This window comes from Protopterus annectens, chromosome 13.part0, assembly GCF_019279795.1.
Source record: "Protopterus annectens isolate FY-2018-M chromosome 13.part0, PAN1.0, whole genome shotgun sequence".
Classification (NCBI taxonomy): Eukaryota; Metazoa; Chordata; order Ceratodontiformes; family Protopteridae; genus Protopterus; species Protopterus annectens.
In genome coordinates this window covers 302,714,450-302,740,407 of record NC_056747.1, presented here as the reverse complement: position 1 = coordinate 302,740,407, position 25,958 = coordinate 302,714,450, and the positions used below count along the sequence as shown (strand labels likewise).

At 40.8% G+C, this 25,958-nt stretch overlaps 1 protein-coding gene across 1 annotated transcript in view; it reads right to left on the bottom strand.

Moving 5' to 3' along the window:
• The window catches only part of POLRMT (RNA polymerase mitochondrial), a 1,430,506-nt gene that overhangs the window by 1,359,610 nt on the left and 44,938 nt on the right, over positions 1-25,958 (bottom strand). Inside the window, exon 3 of the mRNA XM_044053892.1 lies at positions 24,321-25,186. Coding sequence (XP_043909827.1) covers positions 24,321-25,186 — 866 coding nt within the window. The remainder of the gene's footprint in view (positions 1-24,320; positions 25,187-25,958) is intronic.

Below are 25,958 nucleotides of genomic sequence, written 5' to 3'. Positions count from 1 at the left end.
GCTGCTTCCAAAATATCCTTGGTAGGTACTCCCCTGAGGAAGGCTGCAGAGGTGGCTGTGGCCCTGGTGGAATGGGTTCTAATGCCTGTAGGTACAGTTTTGCCATGAAAAGAATAGCAAAAGTGTATGCAGTGTGCTATCCATTTTAAGATGGTCTGTTTGGAAATTGGCTTTCCTTGAACTCCTACCGCATAGGCCACAAAGAGCTGTTCTGCTTTTCTGAAAGGCTTTGTTCTGTCCAAATAGTAACGCAGTTGTCTGTGGATGTCCAAGGAATGTAGTAATCTCTCCCCCTTGTTTTGAGGATTAGGATAAAAAGTAGGTAAATGTATGGCCTGATTTAAAGCTACCCTGGATACCACTTTAGGCATAAAGGACAGGTTGGTTCGTAAGGAAACTCTGTCCTGATGGAAGATGATAAAAGGCTGGACAGCCATGAGAGCCTGCAGTTCTGAAACTCTACGAGCTGAAGTGATGGCCAGAAGGAAAGCTGTTTTCCAGGACAAATATTGCAAATCTGATGAGGCAGCTTGCTCAAAAGGAGGCAAGGTCAGTTTTTCCAGAATGAAATTAAGATCCCAAGCAGGTATTGGTTGTTTCCTTGGAGGTCTTAAATTCTTAGCCCCTCTGAGGAACTGTCTTAAGGGAAGGTGAGAGAATAAAGGTGGATCAGTGCTGTATTCTGCAGAAATGGCTGAGGCATGGATTTTGATGGAGGAGAACGAACATGCAGGTATGCCTCCTTGAGGTCCAATGTTACCAGCCAAGACTCCTTGCCCAGCATGGGAAGAAGTTGCTGTAGAGTGAGCATCTTGAATTTTGGTACGAGTAGGAATGTGTTTAGGATGGAAAGATCCAAAATAGGTCTCCAATCTTTTCCCTTCCTTGGCACCAGAAATAGCCTGGAATAAAAACCTTGACCTTGTTCGTGTGTAGGTACCTCTTGAATAGCTTTCATGTTTATGAGATCTGAAATTTGCCTTTGTGCCTCTGCCCTTTGATTGTGTGGCAGGTTTGGCATGCCTCTCATTTTGGAAGGGTATGAAAATGGAATTTGTAGCCTCTGTTTATAATGTCCAGGATCCATTTGTCCTTTGTGACAACATGCCAATTTTTTGAAAATAGTACCAGCTTTCCTCCTAAGGGGGCTGCCATTTGAGACCTGGTTGGCATGCAAAGGGGAAAGTCATTGGGTTTGCTTTCTGAAAGATTGTGAGTTGTCCTCACCACCTCTTTGTGTAGGAGCTTGCCATTGTCTGCCTCTATACGATCCTTGTGATTGTCCTCTGCCCCTCGGGCGCCTGTATCTGCCTCTTTGGGGTCTGTCTGTGGCAGGAAAGGACCAGTTTTTGGAAGGCCAATTTCTACTAAAACGTGGGGGTTGAACCTGCAGAAATTCCTTCACAGTTTGCATTGATTTAGCCTTTTCCTCCATTTTCCGTAATACTTCCTCAGCATTAGCCCCAAATAGTACATCCTTTTGAAGAGGGGCGTCTAGTAATTTAGCTTTGACATGATCAGGCAAGGCTTGTTCCTTGAGCCAGGCATGCCTACGTATGACAGAGCCTGTAACAGCAGCTCTACATGAGGCCTCTAGAGCATCAAAACCACATTGTAAGGTATGTTTACCCACTTGTTCTGCACTATGCATCAAATCCTGCAACTCCTTCAAGTCTGGTTGTTCAGGTTGTGACATTTTACTTTTCAATTGTGATAACAAAAACTGTTGGTATTTTAGCATATGAAACTGACAGTTTAAGGCCCTCATGGATAAGGTAGCAGAGGTGTATACTTTTTTTCCCCACCTTTCTAAGGATCTGGAATCTCTCTCGGAAGGCAATGGATTTTTGGCAATGGAGGCCTTAACTCCCTTGGGCCCTTGTGAGATGGTTTCTAGGTCAGCAGCATGGCTTTTGTATAGAAATTGGTGTGAATCAGGAACCCTGTAGTACCTGTCAGGCTTAACTGGAGCTGGAGGTAGAGAGTCCGGGTTAAGGCAGGCCTCCGAGTCAACATCTTCTAGGATGTCCAAGACAAGAGGTATAGCCAGAGGCCTGTGCTGGGGTAACAAAAGAAATTCCCTGAGCCTTTTCTTGGAATCTGAATAATCCTGGCCTTCCCAGTGGAAGTGTTCCCTTAAGGTATGCAAAGTTTCCCCAAATGAGAAATCCTCAGGGGGGGATACAGAAGGAATAGACTCCTCTGCATCAGAGTCTTCAAAAGGGGAGTAAGACTGTTCCTGATCATCAGAGTGTTCTGAAATAATGGAGCCCTGATCAGAGGAGGGGGAATCTTCCTCCACTCTGGGCCTTTTGTCCGGAGGTGGCTGAGAACCTCTGATTAGAGTAATTAAATCCTCAGCCATTTTAAGCATCTGTTTCTTAGGCGTGGGGCCTGGAGATGGGCCCTGTGTAGCTGGTTTCTTAGAGTGCATGGATGCTTTAGACTTGGTGAAAGCCTTGATGGAAAAAGAAGAGGAAGGTCTGAAGACACCTTGAGTGGAGGTGGACCTGTCCACATTCTGTGTTTCAACGCCAAGAGTGGCGTCGCTATCTGTAGTCGGGGTGTGGGCCGAGGAGCCTGCGACCTCGGGTACAGGAGACACCGCCAAAGATGTGTCATCGGTAATCAGGGGCTGCGTAGGTGCCACGCTGAGAACCGGACCACGTGGAGTCGGCTTTTGCTTGGTGTCGGTAGAGGCCGCGGACCTCGAGTGTCGGTCCTTGTCTTTGCGTTTTTTAGACAAAACCGGAGTCGGAGTATCCGACGACATAGTATAGTTAAATGCTTTCCCAAAAAAATGCTGGGCAAACTCCGCCCGACACTTAATAGTGCGTTTGTTGAATGTAGCACAAAAGCGACAGACCGAGACGTCATGGTCTGGGCCTAAGCAAGGAATACAGAGGGAATGGACATCCTTATGGGGTATTTGCTTCCCACAAGAAATACAATTATTAACTTTGTCTGACATCGGTCTGAGGCAAGAAAAGTTTCCCCAACGGGGTACTTAGCTTTTAAGAAGACTTCGGTTTCCAAATTTTCGTAATCTCAGGAGCTGGCCGACCGGCACTTGCGAACTGCTTCTGCTTCGGGCACCGCGCGGCAAGAAAGACTGAGGAAAATGGCGTCGGCTGGTTCTTTTATACCCCTGTCGCACTGACGTCAGGGAAGAAGCGACGACAACCGACGCTGGACCTAGATTTTGGAATTCGGCCGACCGAGGACCCGCCTGACGGCAGGAGAACCCATCTGTTTTGACTGCAGCTGTATGCACGATGAACATTTCTACTGATGCCTATGTGGTAGAACACAGTCAAGCATTGCAAGGCTAGGTAGCTGAACTGTTTATTTATTTTCAGTTTGATTACCGGGGAAGTCCACTGGGCCGAGAAGTGCCCATTTTCAGTGGAGGCCCGGGTAGAAAACCTCCAACAGCAATACAATACTATAAAGGTTACAAAATACACTAAAGGTTACATAATGTAGAGGTAAAATACAAGAGTGAGATTCATACATTCAAGAAACTGCAAAAGTGTAATATGCATCATAAGACAATGTAAAACAGACAATTTTTGTTTTTGAAATGGCTCTTCAGATTTTTATAATATTTACATACTTGGATTTAATTAAAGTCTGCTAGCTCTGTTTTTGGAGGAATAGAAAAAAACTTGAGAGTAAAGTGGGGCAGGAATATGGAGAGCTAGTGGGGAGAATCCCTAGAATTTATGTAGGGTGAAAGCAGGAGCATTTCCATTTGGAAGATAGGTGTAGGAAAAGTTGGGTCTTGAAGGATTAAGTGTTAAGTATAGTCCTAAGAGAAGGAGGAAGAGAGTTCCATTTTTTACCTAGAGAGAAGGAGAGTAGGAGCTGGCCAGCGGGATGTTTGGGTTTGTGAATGGAAATTAGGTTTTGGTGTTCAGATCTCAGAGATCTGTTTGGGATGTATAGGGGAAGGATGTTTGTTAAGGCTGGGCATTTATCTGGGGAGAATATTAATTTGTGAGCGGTGGTTAGTTGGAGATAGTCTAGGCGGTTAGGGAGTTCTAACCAGTTCAGAGATTGTAGGCTGAGGCAGTGGTGAGTTGAGATTTTGGATTTAGTGGCAAATTTAGAGATCTTATTATAGCAAGCTTCAAGTTTAGAGTTGTTGGAAGCAGACAGACTGTTCACTGCTGAGACAGAAACATTTGTCCGTAGTACTAAAATGACAAAATGTTAGTAGTAAAATACTGTTCAGTGAATTGCTATATGGAACTTTACTAAAGCAGATAATGCATTACTCTTTATAGCATTATTTGAAAGTCCAACTCAGAATTTAAGATACAGTGCTGCCAGGAAAATCCACATGCTATAACTGTGAATTAAGTTTCTCATTAATACAAAACTACAGTTTCCTCAATTTTGGACAAAGCCAAAACACATACAAAATGCTTGTGTTTAAATTACTGCATAGTAATCAAATAGGAAGACAACCTGGGTAAAAAGAAGCTTTTTGGTAGGAAGCAAACAAGCATTAAATTCTACAATAAATAATCCTGATCAGGCCAATAAGATGAATGGAAAGTCTGCTTTTAAATGTTAAATTCAATACCAATTTCTTCTTCAAATAAAATAAACTTTTCATTACTGAACTGAAAATGACAAATTCTGTAAAATTATCCAAATAATGTTAACATCAGCAGTAAGGTCTTTTGGAGGAGATACAAATAAAGATCCAAAAGAAAGAAAGTGTTGCATTCAGTTTGAAATAATATTTAAACTGTTCAGTTTGTCTTTTATATTCTCAATTAACTAATGTAACTTTTCTTTGTATACTTTGAATACCTGGAGGACTAGATGCTGTTTTTTTTTTGGAACAGTGAAAATCTTTAACAAAATTAATTTAGAAAAAAGATGTAAACTACTGTTAGACTGATCTGTCTTTGGTCAAAGTTATGAACGTGTATACAGCATTAGAACTCCTTAGCATACAAATAAGAACAACTAGCTGAGAATATTAAATTAAAATGAAAATACAATTTTAATACTTGGCCAAGTAATTTTATCAAGACAAAGTACAATGTAAAAAAATGTGCCAGAGTGTACTGAGGCAAAAAGATCTGCAGTTAGACTTGGACATAACACAGTTAAAATTAGAACTACTTAGCTCAGAAAATACCATCTTCTTTCAATGTAATTATCAGCATAACAAACCATACCCAGCACTTAAATAATAATCCATAAAATGTAAACTGCCTAACCTTTTGCCTAAGGTTTGTAAATCCACACAAAAGAAAAAAACAGAGCATAAAAAATTTTGCAAGTGTCTGATACAAATAAAAATGCTGACTGTTGTTGCTGAATTAAGTAGCTGCCTGATCCAAACAAATTTCTTACTCCATCAAAACTGCTTGAGAAATACAATTGATTCAAGAGTAGAAACAGTACGCTCAATTTCTTCATTGGGTGCTGAAAGTCAGTAGTGTTGTTACTGTAAAGAACACTGGAGTGAAAACTGTACACAAAAGAGAAAAGCCTCACATTTAAGTTTGATAATGGCCTTTGGAGAACTGGACTTGAAGGCATCACTAAGAGTCTAAACTTTCACTTCTGACTTTTTCTGGTTACAAACCAACCACTGAGTCAGAAAATACTGTGCCGTGTGAATAAAAACTGCCAACAAAACAATCTGTTTACAAGTTCGTATGGCATGGACAGTTCAGTAAATCCAAACAAGAAAAATATCACCAAAGTAATCATTAAATTGATAAACTGCAAATTCAATAATGTTCCAAACAAACACCAGCAGCACTGTGACATTATTTGTGGTATAAATATTTGTTAGGCAGTTATGGGTTCATATCATGCTGAAAAAGATGGAGGTTGCTATTAAAACTGGTTCTTGCTGGTGATGTTGGTTGACTACTAAAAATTAATTTGGTGATGTATAAACAAGCTGTTTTTTTCTTCTTTGACCACAAAAACTAATAATATAATGCACTGTTGCAAGCTGTGGTGGTAACAATAACATCTTGGACAGATTAGCTTCTGACAGCTGAAAAGGAGTAAATAAATTCATTGTGCAAATAAAATTACAGAATACTAGAACTCATCATGGAATCTGTCAAGAAGTCAATGACTCATAGATGCCATGAGCCTTATGGTCTCTGTGATTCACAGAGTCAGACAAAACAAAAAACCTCATGTTTGAGAAAAAGACATTTTGCAAGACTATAAAGGCATCAGTCTGCAGCCCTTTGAGCCAAAAATTTGCACATTTATGGAGAACAATCTGTTACACTTAAAGCCAAGTGCACTAATACTGGAATGTAGCATGCTAACAAAAATACCAATGGTAAGCTCTCATTTTATATTTTTGCACAATATGTTGTCTTAGTTACTAGACCAAACAATTTACTAATAGAATTTACCTACAAACAAAAACATGCAGCTACATGTATGGAAATTGTTAGGATGGGAAGATGAGAGAGAAAAAAAAAAAAAACGGTTCCAGTATGCATTCATATGTACTATACATTCCATGATGATAGTCATCTGTCATAAGGACTGCAGTTCAAAAGCAGCAATGTACTTGTGCTAAACTAGTTATATAACAAAATGCTGAAAATAATCCATGAAGCACATCTGGTCATTTTTAAAAGTAAATTAATAGCATGCATTGGCATAGTATTTAGTCACAAAATACAGCATATAGTTAACAACTGTCAAATCTATAATGTTTCACAAGAGTTGTAATACTCATGAAATAATAAATGATTAGCTGCTGATTTGTTACAGTTCAAGGATAGTCAGTATCTTGTTTGTGCTGAAAATAACTCAGGAAATTAAATTATTAAGGCATCTTATACATCATAATCAATTATTACATTTATAAAAACATTTTCAAATCATGGAATCACTGACATCATAATATCAGATAACAGTATGCAGGCTGTCAAGTCAGTTTCACTTCTTCATACAAGACTGGGAGTTTCAGCACCTAATCTCTTTTCCAATGTATCCACAGCCAGAAGTTAAACATGCAATGTAGAACTCATACTATCTCAAGGCAGTATTTCAAACAAGCCATGCATGAGTACAGAAACACTCCATTATAACAGGCTAGACTGCCCCCTGCTCAAATAGTGAAGGACAGAGGAATGAGGACAAAGTTACCAACTTCGACTATATTACCTCAACCTGAGAAATGCTGAATACGGAATCAACTTGGAAGAAACCTCAGCAAAAACGGAAATTACATTGTGCTGTAATCTGAAAACCAGAGATGGACTGACTAAGGCTCAAACGTAATCAGAGACATTTATATTAGACAGGTCTCCTCACAACTCGGGCTCATTTTTCTGACAGAAGACCGCTACGGTACAGCTTTAAATCAGGAAGTATAGGGACTGTTCCAGAGATGCATATTACATTGATTGTGACACTGTATCTCTTACTACATCATTTGAATAACTGGATGTGAATGAAGTGCCATACCACAACGCCTTACCTGAAGTGACCACTGACCCAACAACACCCACAACCTTATCCCCTGTCAAACTCTCCAGTAACCAGATATGGACGTCAAAGACTTATTTACACAGCTCCTATTCTGTATGCGTGTGAACAATTTAAATGTAGAACATATAGCATCTCTTGAAGAGTACAGAAAAGAGCATTTATTATTCTGTGCACAGTTTTGAAAAACTTTAGTTAAGGGTATGGATGTGACGTACACTGCAGTATAGCTGTAGGAAGTCGTGCATGAAGGATATCACATGGCTCTGTCTCCCCTTACAGTTGCTGTGGTTCATTAAACAGTCTGGCTGCATCCAAACTCTCTCTCATCTGTATTCTTTTACCAAATCTGAAATGCTTCAACATCACCCCCTATTACTGTGTAGTATTCTCAAGAGGTGACAGCTTGCAGTTTTGAAATTTTCCTGACTGAACTAACAAATGTTAGAAATAGTATCTTATTACTGTAAATTAATGTTTTTATACTGTTCTCATCAACCTGTTTCATGTCAATATAATCCAGTATTAAAACCTGTATGAAGGTTGTACGTCTCACTGGCACCTCGGCGTTCGTGAAAATCTACTGCCAATCATTAAGCGGACCAGAGTTCCGCTGTGGCAACCCCTAACCGGGAAAAGCCGGAAGACAAACATTAAAACCTGTATGCCAAGCTCTGTTTATTCCCTACCAGGTCTCAATGATGTAATGTCTATTTCAAGTAAACAAGTTAAAAGTTTTTGATAGATGTAGAAATTTGTGGTTGTAATAAGGGAATTTATGTCATTTAAATATTGTACTAGTGTATTTTTAACACTTTTTTTATTTATTGTAAAAATGTGGTTTTATTTATTAAATAATATATAAACTTTTTTTATTCTGCACAATGTTCAGATAATTGTTTTAAATATATATAGCTGCAGAAATATATGAGTACAATATGTTAGTTTCTTGTGTACATGTATAGGACTGTGCTTGCTTGCTGTGCATTTTAAAAGTTTAAAGTGTGTCTTTTAAAATTGGTAATTTTCTTATTAATTAATCACGAACCAAACAACTCCACACCGTGCTATAAAGACAACTGTGGCAGCAATATAATAAACGTATTCAATCTTCTTCAAATGGATACTCCACACTCAAATAAACTGGAATAGACAGTATTTTCGTATAAAAGGTAGTAGTCACTTCACCAAAATATGCAGAAAAAACAATGTCCTTCTCCAAATAATTTATTTAGCGCTTTCACCTCTGGCTTCATCAGACTGTCTGATGAAGCCGTGAAAGCTAAATTATTTGGAGGTCTGAACATTGACATTGTTTTTTCTGCATATTTTGGTGAAGTGACTACTGTCTATTCCAGAGTGTGGAGTATCCATTTGAAAACCTTTGGATTGAATACGTTTATTAATTAATCAGATTATTGATAGATTGGTTAATTACATATTATATAAAAGAGCACTAGGTATGTTTGGAAGTTTGTCTGATGAAGTCTGGTGATTCCTACCTGACGAAAGCACTAACTGTTGGAAAATAAATATTTGGATTTGGTGATATCCTGGTTTCCAGCCTCGTGTGCAGTTTTTCCTGCATATAGGGATAGAGCCCTAACTATGACCCAGAGGATCAGTTTTACTAGTGGCTCAGCTACTGGAAAAAATGGGCAGGGGAGAGTGGTATTGAGCATCTTACATAAGCAAGCCCATCGTGAGAGGAGGGAGATGGTGGTCCCAGTAAGCTGCTTACCAGATATGAAGAGCCACAGGACCTAGTAACTTCTAAGTATAGTGTAAAACAAGCTCCGAGCCAAACATAAATGAGGATGATTAGAGACAGAAAAGAAGCAGTCCTTTTACAGAAGGTATAGAAGTTGACAGTGACTCTCACAAATCCCATTATATGTAAATGGCATGGGAATTCACAGTTACTTCCTTATGTCTGGCATGAGTCATACAAGCATTATGGGAAGGAGAAAGGGTTGAGGAAGAACAAGATCACGTTGATGCATCAAGCCCCACTGGTAGCCATGTTGTGAAAAAACAAGCTACAATTCCAAATAAAGCACTTAGAATGATTCTGAGGTGTTAAAATATGTCAGAAAACAAAGACAGAGTGAAAAAAAAAACAGATTTTTTAGTTTTTGGGTAGAGTTTTCCTTTAAACTCATACCAATATAGTAATCTGAATGTGCCATAACTCTCCGATGCACAAAATGTAACTGGTTCGTAGTCTAGGATGACATTAGCCCATTGGTCGGGAGGCCCTTATAAGCCTAGCCAAGAATTTTGCCCAAGTTCCCTCAAAATCAGCACCTGTTTCCCATGTCCATCAGGGACACAGTTTACTATTGTGACAGCTATACACTCCTCTATCATCTTGTCTCCTCCCCTTCTTCTTTTTAGCCTAGCTTATCTTCCCACGCCCTAGGTTATGAACAAATCTTTATAGAAACAAACATTCTTATGTAAACCTGATAGTTTGTACATGCTAATGATATTGCGCCACATATACTTTCCTGCATTTAAAAATATATACATTCATATGCAACTTAACTAATGGTTATTTCTAATCAAAACTGCAAATGATGTGACTGGTGTCATGGATGTCCAACTAATGGAACTGTTGCTCATGAATGAAAATGACTGCAAATGAAAAAACGACGCAAACAATGTCTATAATGTCTTTATAATGGAGCTTTTCTCCCTGGGCCTCCACTGATAAAGTACACTGCTCAGTCAGACTTTAACAGCAAACAAATGCAGATAAATAAATAAAATAAATGATGTGTTGTGGCCATCTGGTGTGTCTGGCGCACATAAACATTACACAACAAATGCACAGTGGACTGATTTTTTTTCTCAATGCCTCACTGCAGATCAGATCCAGTGGAAAAGATAAGTTGGTGGACAGTACTGTACTTAATACCAAACTGACTTCAAGGCAACTGACTGAGATAGTTTGCTTTGTAAGCAACGTTATCATGAAAAAAGAAGTTATGTACACACCATAATGTTCCACGTGTGTTGTTCATCTCGATTTCATTCTTCACTGGTGGGTTTGGAACCAATCCTCGGTTTCGGCTGTATACAAAAGCTTGAGGTCTTCCACTAGCTCGTGGCTAAATCCCCTATCCCATCATGCTCTAGGAAGTCTCCTCAGATCTTGCTTGCTGATACAACAAAAGGTATCAAATAATCTAAAGAATACCATATAGAGTACTGAAGAGGGTCAGAGCAAATTAATTACCAAGTGTAACCTCTGGGTCCTCCAGGAGCCGATGAACAACACACATGGAACGTTATGGTGAGTACATAACTTCTTTATATGCTGTTGACCTATCTCACCTTCATTCTTCACTGGTAGGACAGCTTCCCTAGCACCATGCTTCTTGGGTGGCTCACAGAAGAATATTCTTCAGAACAGTGGACCCAAAGGAGGCCCTGTTCCTGGAGGCCAAATCCACTTTGTAATGAGTGATAAAAGTATGCGGGGTTGCCCATGTCGCTGCAGCACAAATAGTGTCAATTGGAAGTCTAGCTCAGAAAGCAAATGAGGTTGCTATGGCTCTTGTAGAATGACCTTTAACATTAAAACCCAAGTATTTGTTATGTGATTTTATGGCAACATAATACAATGTGACAGCCATTTTGAGAGAGCAACTTTTGATACAGGAGTGCCTTTTTTAGAGTCTGAAAAAGAAACAAATAATTGGTCAGATTTTCTAAAGTCCTTTGTCCTGTGTAAGTAGAATCGTAACTGTCTATGCACCTCCAGCTGGTGCAGCACGTATTCTGCCTTGTTGCCATAATTGGGAAAAATGACTGGTAATTCTATGGACTGATTCAAATTTGACTCCGAGCATATCTTTGGTAGGAAAGATGGGTTTGTTCTAAGGGATACTCTATCTCTGTGGAAAAACATGTAGAGGGGCTTTATTGACAGAGTTTGCAGTTTTGAAACTCTTTTAGCCGAAATGATGGCAATCAAGAAAATTGTTTTCCAGGTGAAATACTTCAGGTCACAGAAAGATGCAGGTTCAAAGGGGGGAGGATCAAACATGACAAAACAAAATTTAGGTCCCATGGGGCAAGCGGGTCTCTGATGGGTGGTCTCAGTAACATAGTACCCTTTAGGAAGGCTTTGCAGAGTCTGTGGGACATTACATTTGGCTCCCCTTCACCTATATGGATATTTAATATAGCTGCTAGCTGAACTCTGATAGTAGCTGCAGCTGCACCCTCATTAAAAAGTTTCACGAAGAATTCCAATATCAAGGATATTAGGGCAGAGAAAGAGTCAATATGATTATCTAATGCCCAAAGGGAAAATCTCCTCCATTTGCTCGTGTATAGTTTTCTGGTTGAGGCTTTATGACAAGATATCAAGATATGCTTCACTGAGGGTGAAATGTCAGGTAACCTGGCTATGAGTGGAATTATAGCAGCCAAGCTGTCAACATGAGGGTTTGAAGAGATGAAGCATTCCTGATGAATGACTCAGGAGGTCTAGAACTGGGTGCAGAATCTATGGTTCCTCCTGGAGATGAGGCCAAAGAAAGGGAAACCATATTTGATGAAGCCAGTAAGGGGTGATTAGTACAGATCTCTTTCCCAACAAGCTGGCTTTCTGAAGGACTTTGGGTATCAATGGAAAGCAGGGTAAAGCATAGAGGAGGCTTGGTAGCCAATTGTGCACAAGTACATCCCTTGGTAACTTCCCTGGAAGAAGGATCAGGGCAAAGTAGCTGCTGCATTTGGTGTTCATGGACGTGACAAAAAGGCTGCAGCAAGGCTGACCCCACTTGCAGAAAATCTGATCTGCCACTTCCTGTTTTAGGGACCACTCATGAGGCATCAGAACCGCTCTGCTGAGCTTGTCCACTATCATGCTGGATTTCCCCGGGATGTGCGTTGCTATCAGAAAATGCTGGGAAGGGGCTGCCCACTGCCATACACTCAGGGCCTCTCGACAGAGGGGCTAAGACTTGGTTCTTCCTTGTTTATGTACCATACAACTGACATGTTGTCTGAACTGCAAAAGTTCCTAGAGGGAGAGAGCCTTGGAATGCTTGCAATGCCAGAAGCACCACCCTCATCTCTAAGACACTGATGTACAAATGGGCCTCGTGATTCTGCCAAGTAGCCTGGACTGTCCTTCCTAGATAATGCCCCCCTCCCCACCCTATCTGGGAAGCCTCTGTGGTCACTGTGGTTAGCAGTTGTGGAAGAAGAAAGGGTCGACCTAGAGTCACATAAGTGGAATGAAGCCACCAATAAAGGTCCTTCTTACAAGACTCTCTTATATAATTTGGTGAGACATGGGTAGATGCTGCATAGACCACTGTGTGAACAGCAGCTACTGAAAAATTCTCATATGATGCCGCATCAACGGAATCAAGGTTATTGCTGTTGCCATGGTACCCAAGACTTTCAGGACAGTTCTCGCTTGTACTTTGTTCTTGGAAAGTAAATTTCTGACTTGTTGCCGAAGGACTTGAACCCTTTAGGGGGGAAGCTTCACCATCATTTGTTTTGTAGCTAGATCTGCCCCTATGAAGACGATACACTGAGATGGCAACAAGGCAGATTTTTTAAAATTTACTGTGATCCCCAGGTGAGAACAAAGCTGAATGGTGGCGTTTCTCGCTTGTGTTAGTAGATGCTCGGTGGTGGCCATTAGGAGCCAGTCATCTAGATACGGAAACACTCTGAATCCTAGGTGTCTAAAGTGAGCCGTGACTACTGCCATAAACTTGGTGAACACTCTGGGGGCTGTAATGAGACCAAAAGGCAGAGCCCGAAACTGATAAGGACTAGCTCCCAGCCGAAAGTGCAGATAACTCCTGGATGGCCTGTGCATTTTTATGTGGTAGTACGCATCCTGGAGGTCTACAGCGCACATCCAATCATCTTTTCCCAGAAACGGGAATACTGACTGCAGTGTCACCATCCGGAACTTTGTTTTTCTTATAGATTTGTTTAGTCTGCTGAGATCCAAAATGGGTCTCCAGTCCCCTGTTCTCTTTGGCACTAAAAGAATCTTGAGTAAGTTCCGAATCCTAATTGGTCTGTGGGGACTGTTTAGATGACTCGCTTGTCTAGCAACTTTTGAATTTCTAGAGTTGCCTGTTCCTTTTGACTGGGTGGAACATCTGGGATATTTTGTGTGTCTGGGATGGGGAAGGAAAAGGGTATAGAGTAGCCTCTGGATACAATGCTTTGCACCCATTTGTCTTTTGTAATCTTTAGCCAGGCATCTAGGTACAAAGACAAACGACTCCCGACTGCCTCCAGAGAGGGACAGGCATGCCTCCTTTCAGATGCACTAAAAGGGCTTACCACGGAATAAATCCATTGCCCTGATTTTGTGGGCCCCCCCTCTGCCACGTCTCCCATTACCTCTTCTCCCTCTGCCCCTGGGGGAAGAATCACCACCTGTGTCTTGAAAAACTCTCTGTGATTTTAGGAATCACATTTTTCCTCCCTTTTGACCTTTTGGGTAAGGTCTGGAAGGTAGAGAAAAACAGACCCCTAGGGCAGAGAGAGCTTTTCCTTCTTCTTCACACCTGGTAAGTGTGTCCTTAACTTTCGGCCAGAACAAGGGGGAGCCATCGAAGGGGCTTTAACAAAGGAAGACTTAAAAGGTCCTGCAAAATCACACAGGCACATCCAGGAATGTCTCCTTAGGAAAATTTCTGAACCTGCCACTCTGCTCGCTCCATCTGTTGCATAAGAAATGAGCCCCATGGAAGAGTTAACTACAGAGTTTACGGTGGAGAGCAGAGAGGTAACTTTATCTGATACCCCTGCAGCTACTGAACCCCTAGGTCCTTCAGAAGATCTATTTGTAGCCTTGTAAAGTATCAAATAATTCAGCGATCTGAGTGCAAATGTTGTTGAAGAGAACGTGCGGTTTACATATCTGTCCTTCGTGTGAAACTCCTTGTTCGACGGATGGACAGATGAGGACATCTCTGAAATTTCCTTTTTGGTGGCTGCCACCACCACCCATAGCAACTACTGGAATGCCCTTGGTGAGGAAATCATTGTCTGATGGGGCAGTAATAAACTTGTTTAACCTCCGAGGAGCAGGTTCCACTGCGTCTGGAGACTTCCACGCCTTTCAACTAATTCCATATATTAGTCGAAAGGCAGAGACACCCAAGTGGTGGATGGGTAAGACTCAAAAGGTTTTAAGGGACACGACTCCTCCTCAGAAGGGTTGATGGGCTTTCAGCCACCTCTCTGCTTAAGAAATTCCACGAAGTCTGCAAAGGAGACATTCTCAGAAGGTGACCATGGGGACCCTTCTGACTCATCAAGGTCTGTATCAGAAGTGACTGACTCCTCTGGGGAGTCTAAATGTGTCCTCTTACAAAGTCTCTTATGAGGGACCTCCTCATAAGGGTATTCTGGAGAGGTTTCGGAAGAGAGGGGTTCACCCTACCTGAGGCCTAGGGTCTCCATGTGTCTGTGGACGGTGTGGTGCTGAGATAGACGCCAGTGCTTTAGGGGGAAGAATAACTGGACCAGAGAGTGGAGCCATCTGAGGAGACAGCACTCTCCTCATCACCTCAAAAGCTCCCCGGCCCCTGATCCAAAGAAACCCCAGCCTCTGAAGAACCAGAAGGCATCCCTGGGACCAGGAGGGTTGGTTCCGAGGCTGACGTAGGATCCAAGCTCATCCACGCCAAAGCCCCGAGAGGCTAATTTGTATCCGCAGCCGTCCGATCAGATTCTCTTCCCTGGACCCGAATGGAGAGCATTGGCTCCTGGACCCATAGAGTTCAGACGGAACCGAGGATGTCGGAGCAGAAGTCGGGTCTGAAGATCCCAGGATGGGTCTCGGCACTGATGGTTCCATTACAATCAGTTCAAAAATTCTGGCTCAGAGGAGGAATCGATGTCGAAGGGGAAGTCTTGGCCGGCTCAGAATCCCTTGGGTTGGAGCCGAGAAGAGTTTGGCCAGCACCGGTGTCCTTAAAAGTCTATGCATCACCCAATCCACATCATCATCATCTGAAAGACTCCTGGAGGACCGGAGGAGGAAGTAGGAGATCTAGCTGTTTGCAGTATAGGGGACCTTAGAACAAGATTAACCAGCTCCAATTCTGGAGACCGGCTCCATAGTTCAGACTCCGTCGGCACTGAATAAGGATCTTTTGGAGGCTCAGTAGTCATTGGAACAGGGGATACTACTTTGCTGAACTTTTTTGCTGGCTCCAATTGCCTCGAAGAGGGGGATGGTCTTTTTCCTGATTTGTCTGATTTTGTAGATGGAAATTCTGCCCTTAGACATATCCAAAAAATTTTAACCAACCACAAAGGACCAGAATAAAAGCAACAACAACTTGACAGACTAGCTAGTCAAAAAGGCAGATATCACTACAAGAATATATAATGTATATTTTTATATTTTGTTTTTTTTAAACACAGAAATAACTCTAATAAACAAGCAGGAAAAAAAGGAAGAACTAGATAGCCCTCTAACTCAAACGGGCAGTGGCAGCTCTCTAACTTAAACAAGCTAATGCTTTTAAGAAGACAAATATTAACAAGAAAAAACTGGTGTAAGCCCTCTAATTAAAAACAGGCTTGTAGGATAGAAGTTTAAGCTGGATACAGAAGGAAATAAAGGCCCAACGGATAAATGATAGCCTGAAGCAAAAAACACGACGACGAACTCTCTAAAAGTAACTAGAAGGGTAATAAAGCTAATCACTAAATTTACAACCAGAAAAAGGGAAGAAAATCTTCAATAATGAATAAAGGTTTGGCTACTTAGCCAGAGCCAAAATGGAAGCACCCAATCTGTTTAGTGGCAAATGAGATCGGAGGAGACTTACTACAGCATGATGGGATAGGGGATTTAGCCACAAGCTAGTGGAAGACCTCGAGCTTTTGTATAAGGTCGAGTTGGAACCGAGGATCGGTTCCAAACCCACCAGTGAGGGCAAGACAGGACAACAACACATCTGATGATATGCAGACTGAGTACTGCAAAGAAACTGGGGAGGAGTTCATGAACTTCAAACATTACCATCAGCTGTCTAAGGCAGTACATGAAGCCAAGCGATACCTAGTCACTCGTACAAGTCTCTGCAATTACTTTACATGTGAAAGCTCATCCAGTCAACCACAAAAAAAGACTGTAAACATCTTACACTTTACTGCTTCATTTGTTGCTAAAAGTAAAAGAAACATACCTAGATACACATCATGGCATAATGCGACACTGACAGTAAGTAATTAGCTCATTTACGAGCATGACCACTTTGAGGAAGAAAGATAACAGTTACAATTGTAAAAGAAAAAAAAACTGTACGGGGCAAATAACCCATTTGGTGGATAACTGTGGGCATTAATATACTGCCAAATGACAAAAAAAGATTTAAAATGTTGGCTACATCGTAGTTCAGGGTAGACTTATCAAATTTTGTTGACTTTCCTCTTACAAATTTCATATACTGATCTAATGTGATCAATTCCAGCAATTTTGCTCAGTTATCAGCAACTGCTACTGAGAGTTCCCAAGTACAGTTAAGTGAGGTAGTCGCCAAAAAGTAGATCAAGATCCTACCCCTCCCCCCTCCATAAAAAAAAAAAAACCCCACTAACAACTGGGTTCACTTTTTTTTTTTAAATCTTCTTTTCTTTTTCTTTCGACTGTTCCCATTAGGAGTCGCCACAGTGGATCATCTGTTTCCATTTCTTCCTGTCCTCTGCATCTTGCTCTGTCACACCAACCACCTGCATGTCCTCTCTCACCACATCCATAAACCTCACTCATCTTAGACCTTCCTTTTTTCTCTTACCTGGCAGCTTCATCCTTAGCATCCTTTTCCCAATATACCCAGCAACCTTCTTCAGCACATGTCCAAACCAACGCTATCTCGCCTCTCTGGCTTTGTCTCCAAACCATCCAACCTGGGCTGACCCTCTAATTTAGACGTATCCAACCTGCGGCCCTAAGAACTCTTCCATGTGGCCGTCAACCTCTAACTGCAACATCGATGTACGCATGCCCCAAAACACTTTTTTGTTTTGTGTTTTTCGCTCCCGTGACCTGCAACGTTAATGTCGGTGTGCACATGCGCCAAAGCACCCTCCTAGTTTTCTTTTTGAGCCAAAAAAGGTTCAGTGTGCTTACGCCATTATTTTGCGCCAAAGAATCAGTGTGTGTGTGTGTGTGTGTGTGTGTGTGTGTGTGTGTGTGTGTGTGTGTGTGTGTCTTCTTGTTGAAGAGGGACTCATGTATGGATTTGCCGCTGTTGCCTTTGAAAGGGACAGCAATTACCTGTGTTAATAGGTAAGTATGGAGTGAGCGAGTGCATGCATGAAAGCAGAATTGTGTGCGTGAAAGTAGAAGAAGAGTGTGTGTGTGTGTGTGTGTGTGTGTGTGTGTGTGTGTGTGTGTGTGTGTGTGTGTGTGTGTGTGTGTGTGTGTGCATATGTGTGCATGAGAGAGAGAGAGAGACGCATGCACAAAGAGGCTAACAATGATCAGTCTACCTAATGAACCCAAACAACTTAGCTCACAAATATATCATACGTTAAGAGTACACTTTCATTAAATTGCGGCTTTCCTGACAGAGGGAGAGTGTTGTATTGAACATGAACTCATACCTCTTAACTGTATCTATTTTCAAAGAATGTCTGGATTTTTGCCTCATCTTCCAATTTGTGTCTTTTGCTTAGGAAATAAAAGTAGTCATCCAAGGTAATGCAGTTCCAGGGAGTAAGAAAGTGACAGCAGCCTAGGGTTTATGGGTCAGTAGTGGACTGACTATGTGGGACTGTAGCATATAAAGTTGTATTGTTTTTTCAGACAAACAAAAAAGCACCTAGTACTGTTTTTTCATTGGTGGGTTCTAAGCAATGGTAGATTGGACAACAGTAAGCTTAGCTTTGACGGATCATCAATACTGGCAAATCAAGTGGGCACAATGTCATTTTTTAAATGCTGGGGATTTTAGTGTGTATGTGTGTGCTTATGTGTTGGGAGTGCTGCAACAGTAGATGATTATTAAAGACAGAGACTTACGGACTGTGGAGAATATGTTTCTTTGTTTCAAAATCTAATACTTGGGTATGCATGCCAGAAGTAGATTTTTTAAGACATAGCTTCTTGCCATTTACAGTGGATGGATATTTACATTTAATGGACAATGTATTAGCGTGGGCCTGTGGGGTTCTGAAGGATGCCAAGTCTACCACTGCCAATGTCTTGTAAAGTGACCTGGAAATGGATATTGGGATGTTACTGAAAAAATATAGTAAGTGGGCTTAGAAATATAGTTTAATTAAACAAAGTGTACTTTCAATTTACAGGCCATAATTTAATTTATTTCAGGTAGTCCAGATACTGGTAGATAGTATACCATTAGACTTAATTAGGGAGAGCTGTCATTCTGGGGAAACAAGCAGCCCTAGTTTCAGTGAAAGCTCTGTGGTTGCTTGCAGGTAGGAAGTTGCAGGATGTTGATGCAATGTGTTTTATGTATTATTTTTAATGCATTTGTCATTTCAAAGCATGGTTTTCTTTTATGCAAAAGAAGGCAGGACTGAATGAGCCATATGACAATTATGGGATAGAAAGATTATAAGTGATGCATAATGTTTGCAGCTACAGTTGTTTCAATGGTGTCTGTGATGCATAACTATTTTTGGGCCTGTGTCCCATTTTTATTTTTCGCTTTGTCCAGATTTCTTGCTCTAAGGTTGAGAGGTATGGTTCCATACTAAATCAGAATTTGTATTTACCTTGGAAGACTTTTCGGCATAATTTTGAAAAACAGAGCCTTTTTAATATCTCTGCTTATTTCCAATATAAACTGCCATGCAACCTTGCAAATAACCTTCTTATTAAACTACTTTACTTCTTTTGGAATTGACAGGTATGATTCATCTGTTCAGACATAAGCATAGAGTGCTAATGTGACTTTGATTTCTTGCAGCAGTCTGTGGTTTACATAATCACAATAACTTTTCTGTGTTTCTGGGTGTGTAATCAATTTAACAGTTTTAAAGATGTTTTCCAAAAATAAATAAATAATCCTTTCTACACTTTGAGCTATTGACAAAGTCTGGGAATTTGTTTTTTTCAAAAGCGAAGGTCAGCATTACAGCTCAGTAAACTGTCAGTCTGTGAGTAACTTTTGCACAAATTAAAATGTCTGAATGTCAAATGGCTTTAGATTGAGAGAAGTTTATTTTTATTTATTTTGTTTTATTTTACATTTGTTTACCGGGAAAGTCCAACTGGGCACAGGTCCATTTTCAGTGGAGGCATGGGGAGAAAAGCTCCAAAAATAACACAAAACAATATAATACATGAGAGGGAGAGACAGCAAATTATGGATTATAGTACTCATACAATATGGCAGAGATTACATCTGATAACAGTGAGAATCATTGCGGTACAGAATAAACTTAAAAACATTTTTTTTACAGTTATAATTACAGCAAGGCAAATATCAATGAGTTAAATTTTTAGGAGAAAGCTGTTTGTACATAGCTGAAGCTCTGAAACAATCTTTTGGTATGGATTAACCTGGAGATTGACAAAAGTTATATGTTTACACCAGTATGTAGCATTATAGTTTATGGTTTTCTTATTGATTTACTTTTTGCCGAGCAGTTGTTTGTTGATTTATTGATGGTCCTTTTGCTGGTGGGAAATTACATGGATGAATCCATCTCTATTATGATTTTTTTTTCCAGATATTTTGACTTCCAGACAATTTCATTCAGTGAGTGGGTGTCATGTGATTACTGAGGTTGCCTATTTTACAAGTAGGGGCTTTGTGTGTGTGTGTGTGTGTGTGTGTGTGTGTGTGTGTGTGTGTGTATGTGTATGTGTAAGAGAGAGATATTTAATATGTATACTGAATATAATTTGCTTAGTTAAACATGCCCCTCTTCTTGGGCAACTAGACTTGATTAACCAATATTAGATCTTAGCCATCCAGCTGGGAAAGGTTAGTATGTGGATTTTCCATCTGGTTTGATGAAGGCTATGCTACTTACCCAAGGACTACATTTATGGCTATCCATCCAGCCATCGTGTTGCTGAACTACATTGTTTGATAATGAGAGGAGCTTTTTACAGAAGTTGAAGGTTTTTGTGTCAAGAACCTGTCCATAAAAAGTGGCTTGTTTAAGTTGCAGTGAAGGCTGTGGTCTTTGTAGTGAGCGTTTTAAGTATAACCAGTATTTCTGAGGAGGAGGAAGTCTCTTAAGGCAGGATCATTATTAGCCTGGAAAGCAAGCCAATGGTGAAATTTATAGGGGCCAGTGAGAGACAGAGGAAAGCAAGAAGCTTTTTAGTCTGTTTAGATAACTAAGTGAACTTAGTCCTTTGACCTTTTTTGTCAGAAATGGTTGTAGTCTTTCTTTTGGCAGGGTGTTTTGCTGAGGCACATGTCAAAAGGGGCACTGCACTCAATAATGGCTCTTGTAAAGGAAGAATACAGGGATGTTATGACCTCCTTGTCCCTGGATGAGATACCCTTACTAATAAATTGGGCCATGTAAAACGTTTTCCTTATAACGGAGACAACGTGGTGGTCAAAAGTCAGGTTTCTATCAACATGGGTGCCCAAGTACCATATGACTTATTGCATGCTTACAACATTGTTATTAATGTGATAATTTGTGGGGACATCACTCTCCTCACAGGGGATGATGATGCATTTTTTGGCATTTAGGTTGAGGCCATATTTCTGGCACCAGTTATTTGTTTAGGTGAGACCCTCTTGTAGCTTATTCAGAATTGTTTTATTAAGTCAGTAATGTGACTTCTTTACTTTATTGCAAATTTGTTGGGTTATTTTTGTGAATTATAGTATTGTAGGACTGCTGATGTTGACATTTTATATAGTTGAACTGCTGGAATGGTTTTCCCAGTGAGAAATGCTAGTGCTGTAGTGAATATCTGTTTATTTGTAAAATATATATATATATATATATATATATATATATATATATATTAACTAAGATGTTAGAGTTAACTGTTGGATTAGAGAATTAGAATGAGAATTAGAATTTTAAGGCAAATATTAGGCATTTATTACATTTATTCATTGTTCAAATGCACCTATAGTACAGCCAGGAGGTCGACTGTGGTCTTCCGGAGCAACAAAAGAGTTAACTATATGATATATTTTATATGCGGCCCCAAGACCATTTCTGTTCACTCAATGCGGCCCCAGCAAGCCAAAAGGTTGGACACCCCTGCTCTAATTACTTATTCCTAATCCTGTCTACCCTCGTCACACCCAGTGCAAATCTTAACATCTTTAACTCTGCCCCATCCAACTCTGACTCCTGCCTTTTTGTCAATGCCACTGTCTCCAACCCATATAACATAGCTGGTCTCACTACCCTTTTGTTCATAGGTTCATAGGTTGATACTAGGCTATCTGCCCTAGGGCATTTATATGTCTAGCCAGAGTGTATTTGGCTTTTGCCACCCTTTTAGATTAGTTGACTGTGCCTCTGTATAGTAGGTCACAGAAGCTAGCCCTTTTAAGGTTAGTTTACTGTGCCTCTGTTTAGTAGGGACACAGAAGAGATCCAGGGGTAAACGTACAATCTCCCATCCACTCGTCAAGATTTCTCTTGAAGGGGGTCATTGAGGGGCTCTGCTTAACATGGATTGGGATTTTGTTCCAGAGTGAGGGGAGCCTCTGGGATATGAATCTGTCCTATTTATTTCTGTGCTGAGGTTTAAGTCCCTGGAGCATGTAGCTCTAAGGAATTTGGATTTCCTGAGGTGGAGCATGTCCATTAATTCTGGGTTGGACATGGCTTTATACGGCAGGTACAGATCGCCTATGAGTAGGCGGTAAGCAACTGAGTAGAGCTGGAGTTTCTTTAGCCTAACTGCGTAAGGCATCTGTTTGAGTCCCTTGATCCTCTTGGTGAGGTACTTCTGGGGTCTTTCCAGTTGCTGCAGGTGTCGGGTAAGGTACATCCCGAATGGGGCATTGTATTCAATTATGGGCCTGATGAGTGATGAGTAGAGGGGCACAATGACCTCTCTTGATCTAGATGTGAACCCTTTCCTGATAAGGTGGGCTATATAGAAGGTCTTTCTAACCACTTTGGCAACGTGATTGTCAAAGGAGAAATTGCTATCTACTTGGGTCCCCAAATCCCTAATTACTTCTTCTGTACTTAATGGATTACCACCTATGTGGTAATTTGTGGGCATTTTGTTTTTCCCAAAGGGGATGACTATGCACGTTTTGGCATTTAGCTTTAGGCCATGGCTCTAGCACCAGTTATCAGTCTCTGTGAGACCCTTTTGGATCATGCTTGTGTCAGTCGGTGAGTCGATTATGGCACCCAGTTTGCAGTCATCTGCGGACTTGGTCAGCCATAGTCCTCCCGTGTTAGCCTGTACCTCAGAGAAATATATACCGAACAACAGAGGTCCCAGGACTGAGCCTTGTAGGATGCCACTTGTAACTGGTTTAGAGTCTGACATGGCACCTGCAATTCTGACCATGTGGGTTCTATCCCTGAGCCAGTTTGCAACCCATCTTGTGACATAGGGGTTGATATTTAAGCTGGCGAGCTTATTTATGATGCCCGAGTGGGGTATTGTGTCGAAGGCTTTTGCGAGGTCCAGGTAGGCTGTGTGGACAACCTTCCCTTCATCTATGGCCTTGGTGACTGTTTCAAAGAAGTCGATCAGGTTCAAGAGGCAAGATCTGCCCTTAAAGCCGAATTGGGTAGAATCCAGTGTTTGGAGGTTCCCAATGTCTTTGTTTACGAGTTCCATGATGATACACTCCATAGCTTTGCAGACCAGGCTAGTCAGGCTTATAGGGTGATAGTTTCCAGGGTCCGTTGTGGCACCACCTTTGTGGAGTGGGACCACTGTTGCTGTACGCCATTCCTTGGGTACATATCCTGTAGTAAGACCTTCCCTTTCACTCTTACTTATATTCGTCGGTCACAAATCACTCCTGACACTCTTCTCCACCCACTTGACCCTGCCTGTACTCTCTTCTTCACCTCTTCCACACTTGCCATTACTCTGAATAGTTGATCCCAAGTATTTACACTCATCCACCTTTGCCATCTCTACTCCCTGCATCCTCACCATTCCTCTATCCTCCCTCTCATTCACACACACATATTCTCTTAGTACTGCTGGCCTTTATTCCTCTCCTGTCTTTTATTTTTCCACTTTTTTTTTAAATAACGTCTTCAAAATCTGAGAATCCAAGTTTCACAAAAGTATATGCTTCATACCCTTCTCCTCTGTAGCCAGCAGGAGAAACTGTACGGAAGGTGGGGTATTGTACACGTTATACTGTCCTTACAGGACAGAGGGATGATGAATAAAAGGTAGTGGATACACATTTTTGGCTATAGTAAGTTCTATTAGTAGAATCTTGAGCAAAATATACTTTTAGGGTTCTAGCATTACTGGGAGTACCTCAAAGAATTTTACTGCAAAGCACAGGAGTTCCCATAAGGCAGTAAAATTCTTGTCTGATTTAAATATGCAGTTCAAATAAGAAATATTTTTGTACACATAGCTAAATATCTTCATACTGCTTAGAAGCATTTCAGCAGTAAATAGGATTTAAAAATCAAGCAATATTGGATTCAAAATGACAACGAAGTTAGGTCAACATACACATACGGCAACTCCCACATTATACCACAGTAAGACAGATTACTACATTCTTCTCTACAATTCCAAGCACAAAATAATCTCAATTCACTGTCATGTCAGCAAAACGGTTTCAGGAAAAACTTACATAAATGGTTTGCAGCTGTTGTTGTTATATTTCAATTACTATACTTACCCGTTTTTTAGACCAGAAATGCATGAGTGTGTTATAAATCTTGATGTTAAGCAGTTTCCTTCGGTTTACATTGTGATGATAGAACATCAGGCAATCCTGGGCTCGATCCACATCTTCAATATAGAGACAGGCCTCCAGGTAGGCCAGGATACTCAGCTGCATGTCATTAAGTTGGCTGTCCACGTCTGCCAGCACTTTCATAGTCTCAGTGGGATGCCACTGGTTCAGCTGTTTGTCTACCTCTGCCCCCTTTGCACAGGTGGTCTCATCTGAGCACTCTTCAAATTCCACATCTGTAGTCTCTGCAGCCTGACCTGACTTTGATGAATTAGTCCTAGAGGAAGAGTACACACTGTGCTGCACAGCAGCCAAAGGCCGTACTGTCCTCTCTGTTTTCATGTCCATTTTAAAATGGTTTGCTGCTTTTTTATTAGGAATTTTTTCTATTTTAGGACTGTCTGTAGATTGCCTGGAATTTCCTGCTAGGTCAGTCTCAGCGTCAGCCCATCTGAAATCTTTTGGGAAATTACCTGTCATTCTATTACTGTCACGGTTGTCACTACTCCAAGACTTGCTTTTGTGGGCAGCTTTCATCTGCCTTTTGTGTGTGATCGAAGTTTCCTTTTTTAGTTTCTCCATCCATCGACTTGCAGGAGATGTGGATTTGGAAACATTTTTATCTGTGGCCAGCTTTGGGATGTTAGGCACTCCGGGACGTTTGTCTCCAACTGTCTTATCTGAGGTAAAAACCCGAGGTTCCATGCCACGCTCTCTCTCTGTTAATGCTGCTCTGCTGTCATGCTTTGCAGAGAAGGGTTCAGGCTCCAATGCCTCAGTCAGAAGTTGCCACTTCCGGGCTTCTAACACTACCAAAACAAAACAAACGAATAGTTATTAAAAAATCTGCAATTGTATCTGTACTTTATTTACACTCTTAAAGTACTGTTAACAGGACTTGCGCTTAATTTTTACTGTAGTGTTTACAGCTTTTAATGTCCCAGTAAGTCTGATCTTCAAAGTTACTGTAATCTCACAGCTTAGTTAAAAAAACTAATGCTTAATACAGTCTGAAGTCTTTCAAAGAATGTAGTCAACTTTAAATTAGTCTCAAAACAGAGTAATCTAGGCACCACAATAAACACGTCACAGCTGTAGTTACAATAATGTGATATTCAAGAAACTTGAAACTAACAATGCCATCAATCACAGCCCCATTCAAGAAATACACTGTGCGAAGCATAAACTTCTCCTAATGACAGTGTTGTAAGGATAAATGCAATATGGTACTAGCAGTAAAGACCTTAAATACTCACATCTAAGAATGATGAAAAAGAAAAGCTACTTTTAAAAGGCAATTACCAAGGGTTATAAATGATGACCACTGACAGCATCTTGTCCCTTTAAGATACTCCTGAAAACTTGCAAACATGCTAGGCTAAACAGAAAACGTTTAGAAGAACCTATGATATGTATAGTGCAATGAAAAAGTATTTGCCCCCTTCCTGATTTATTTCTTTGCATGCCTGTCACACACAAATGTTTCAGATCATCAAACAAATTTAATTATTAGACAAAGATAACCCAAGTAAACATAAAATGCAGTTTTTAAGTGAGGATTGTATTTATTAAGGAAAAAAA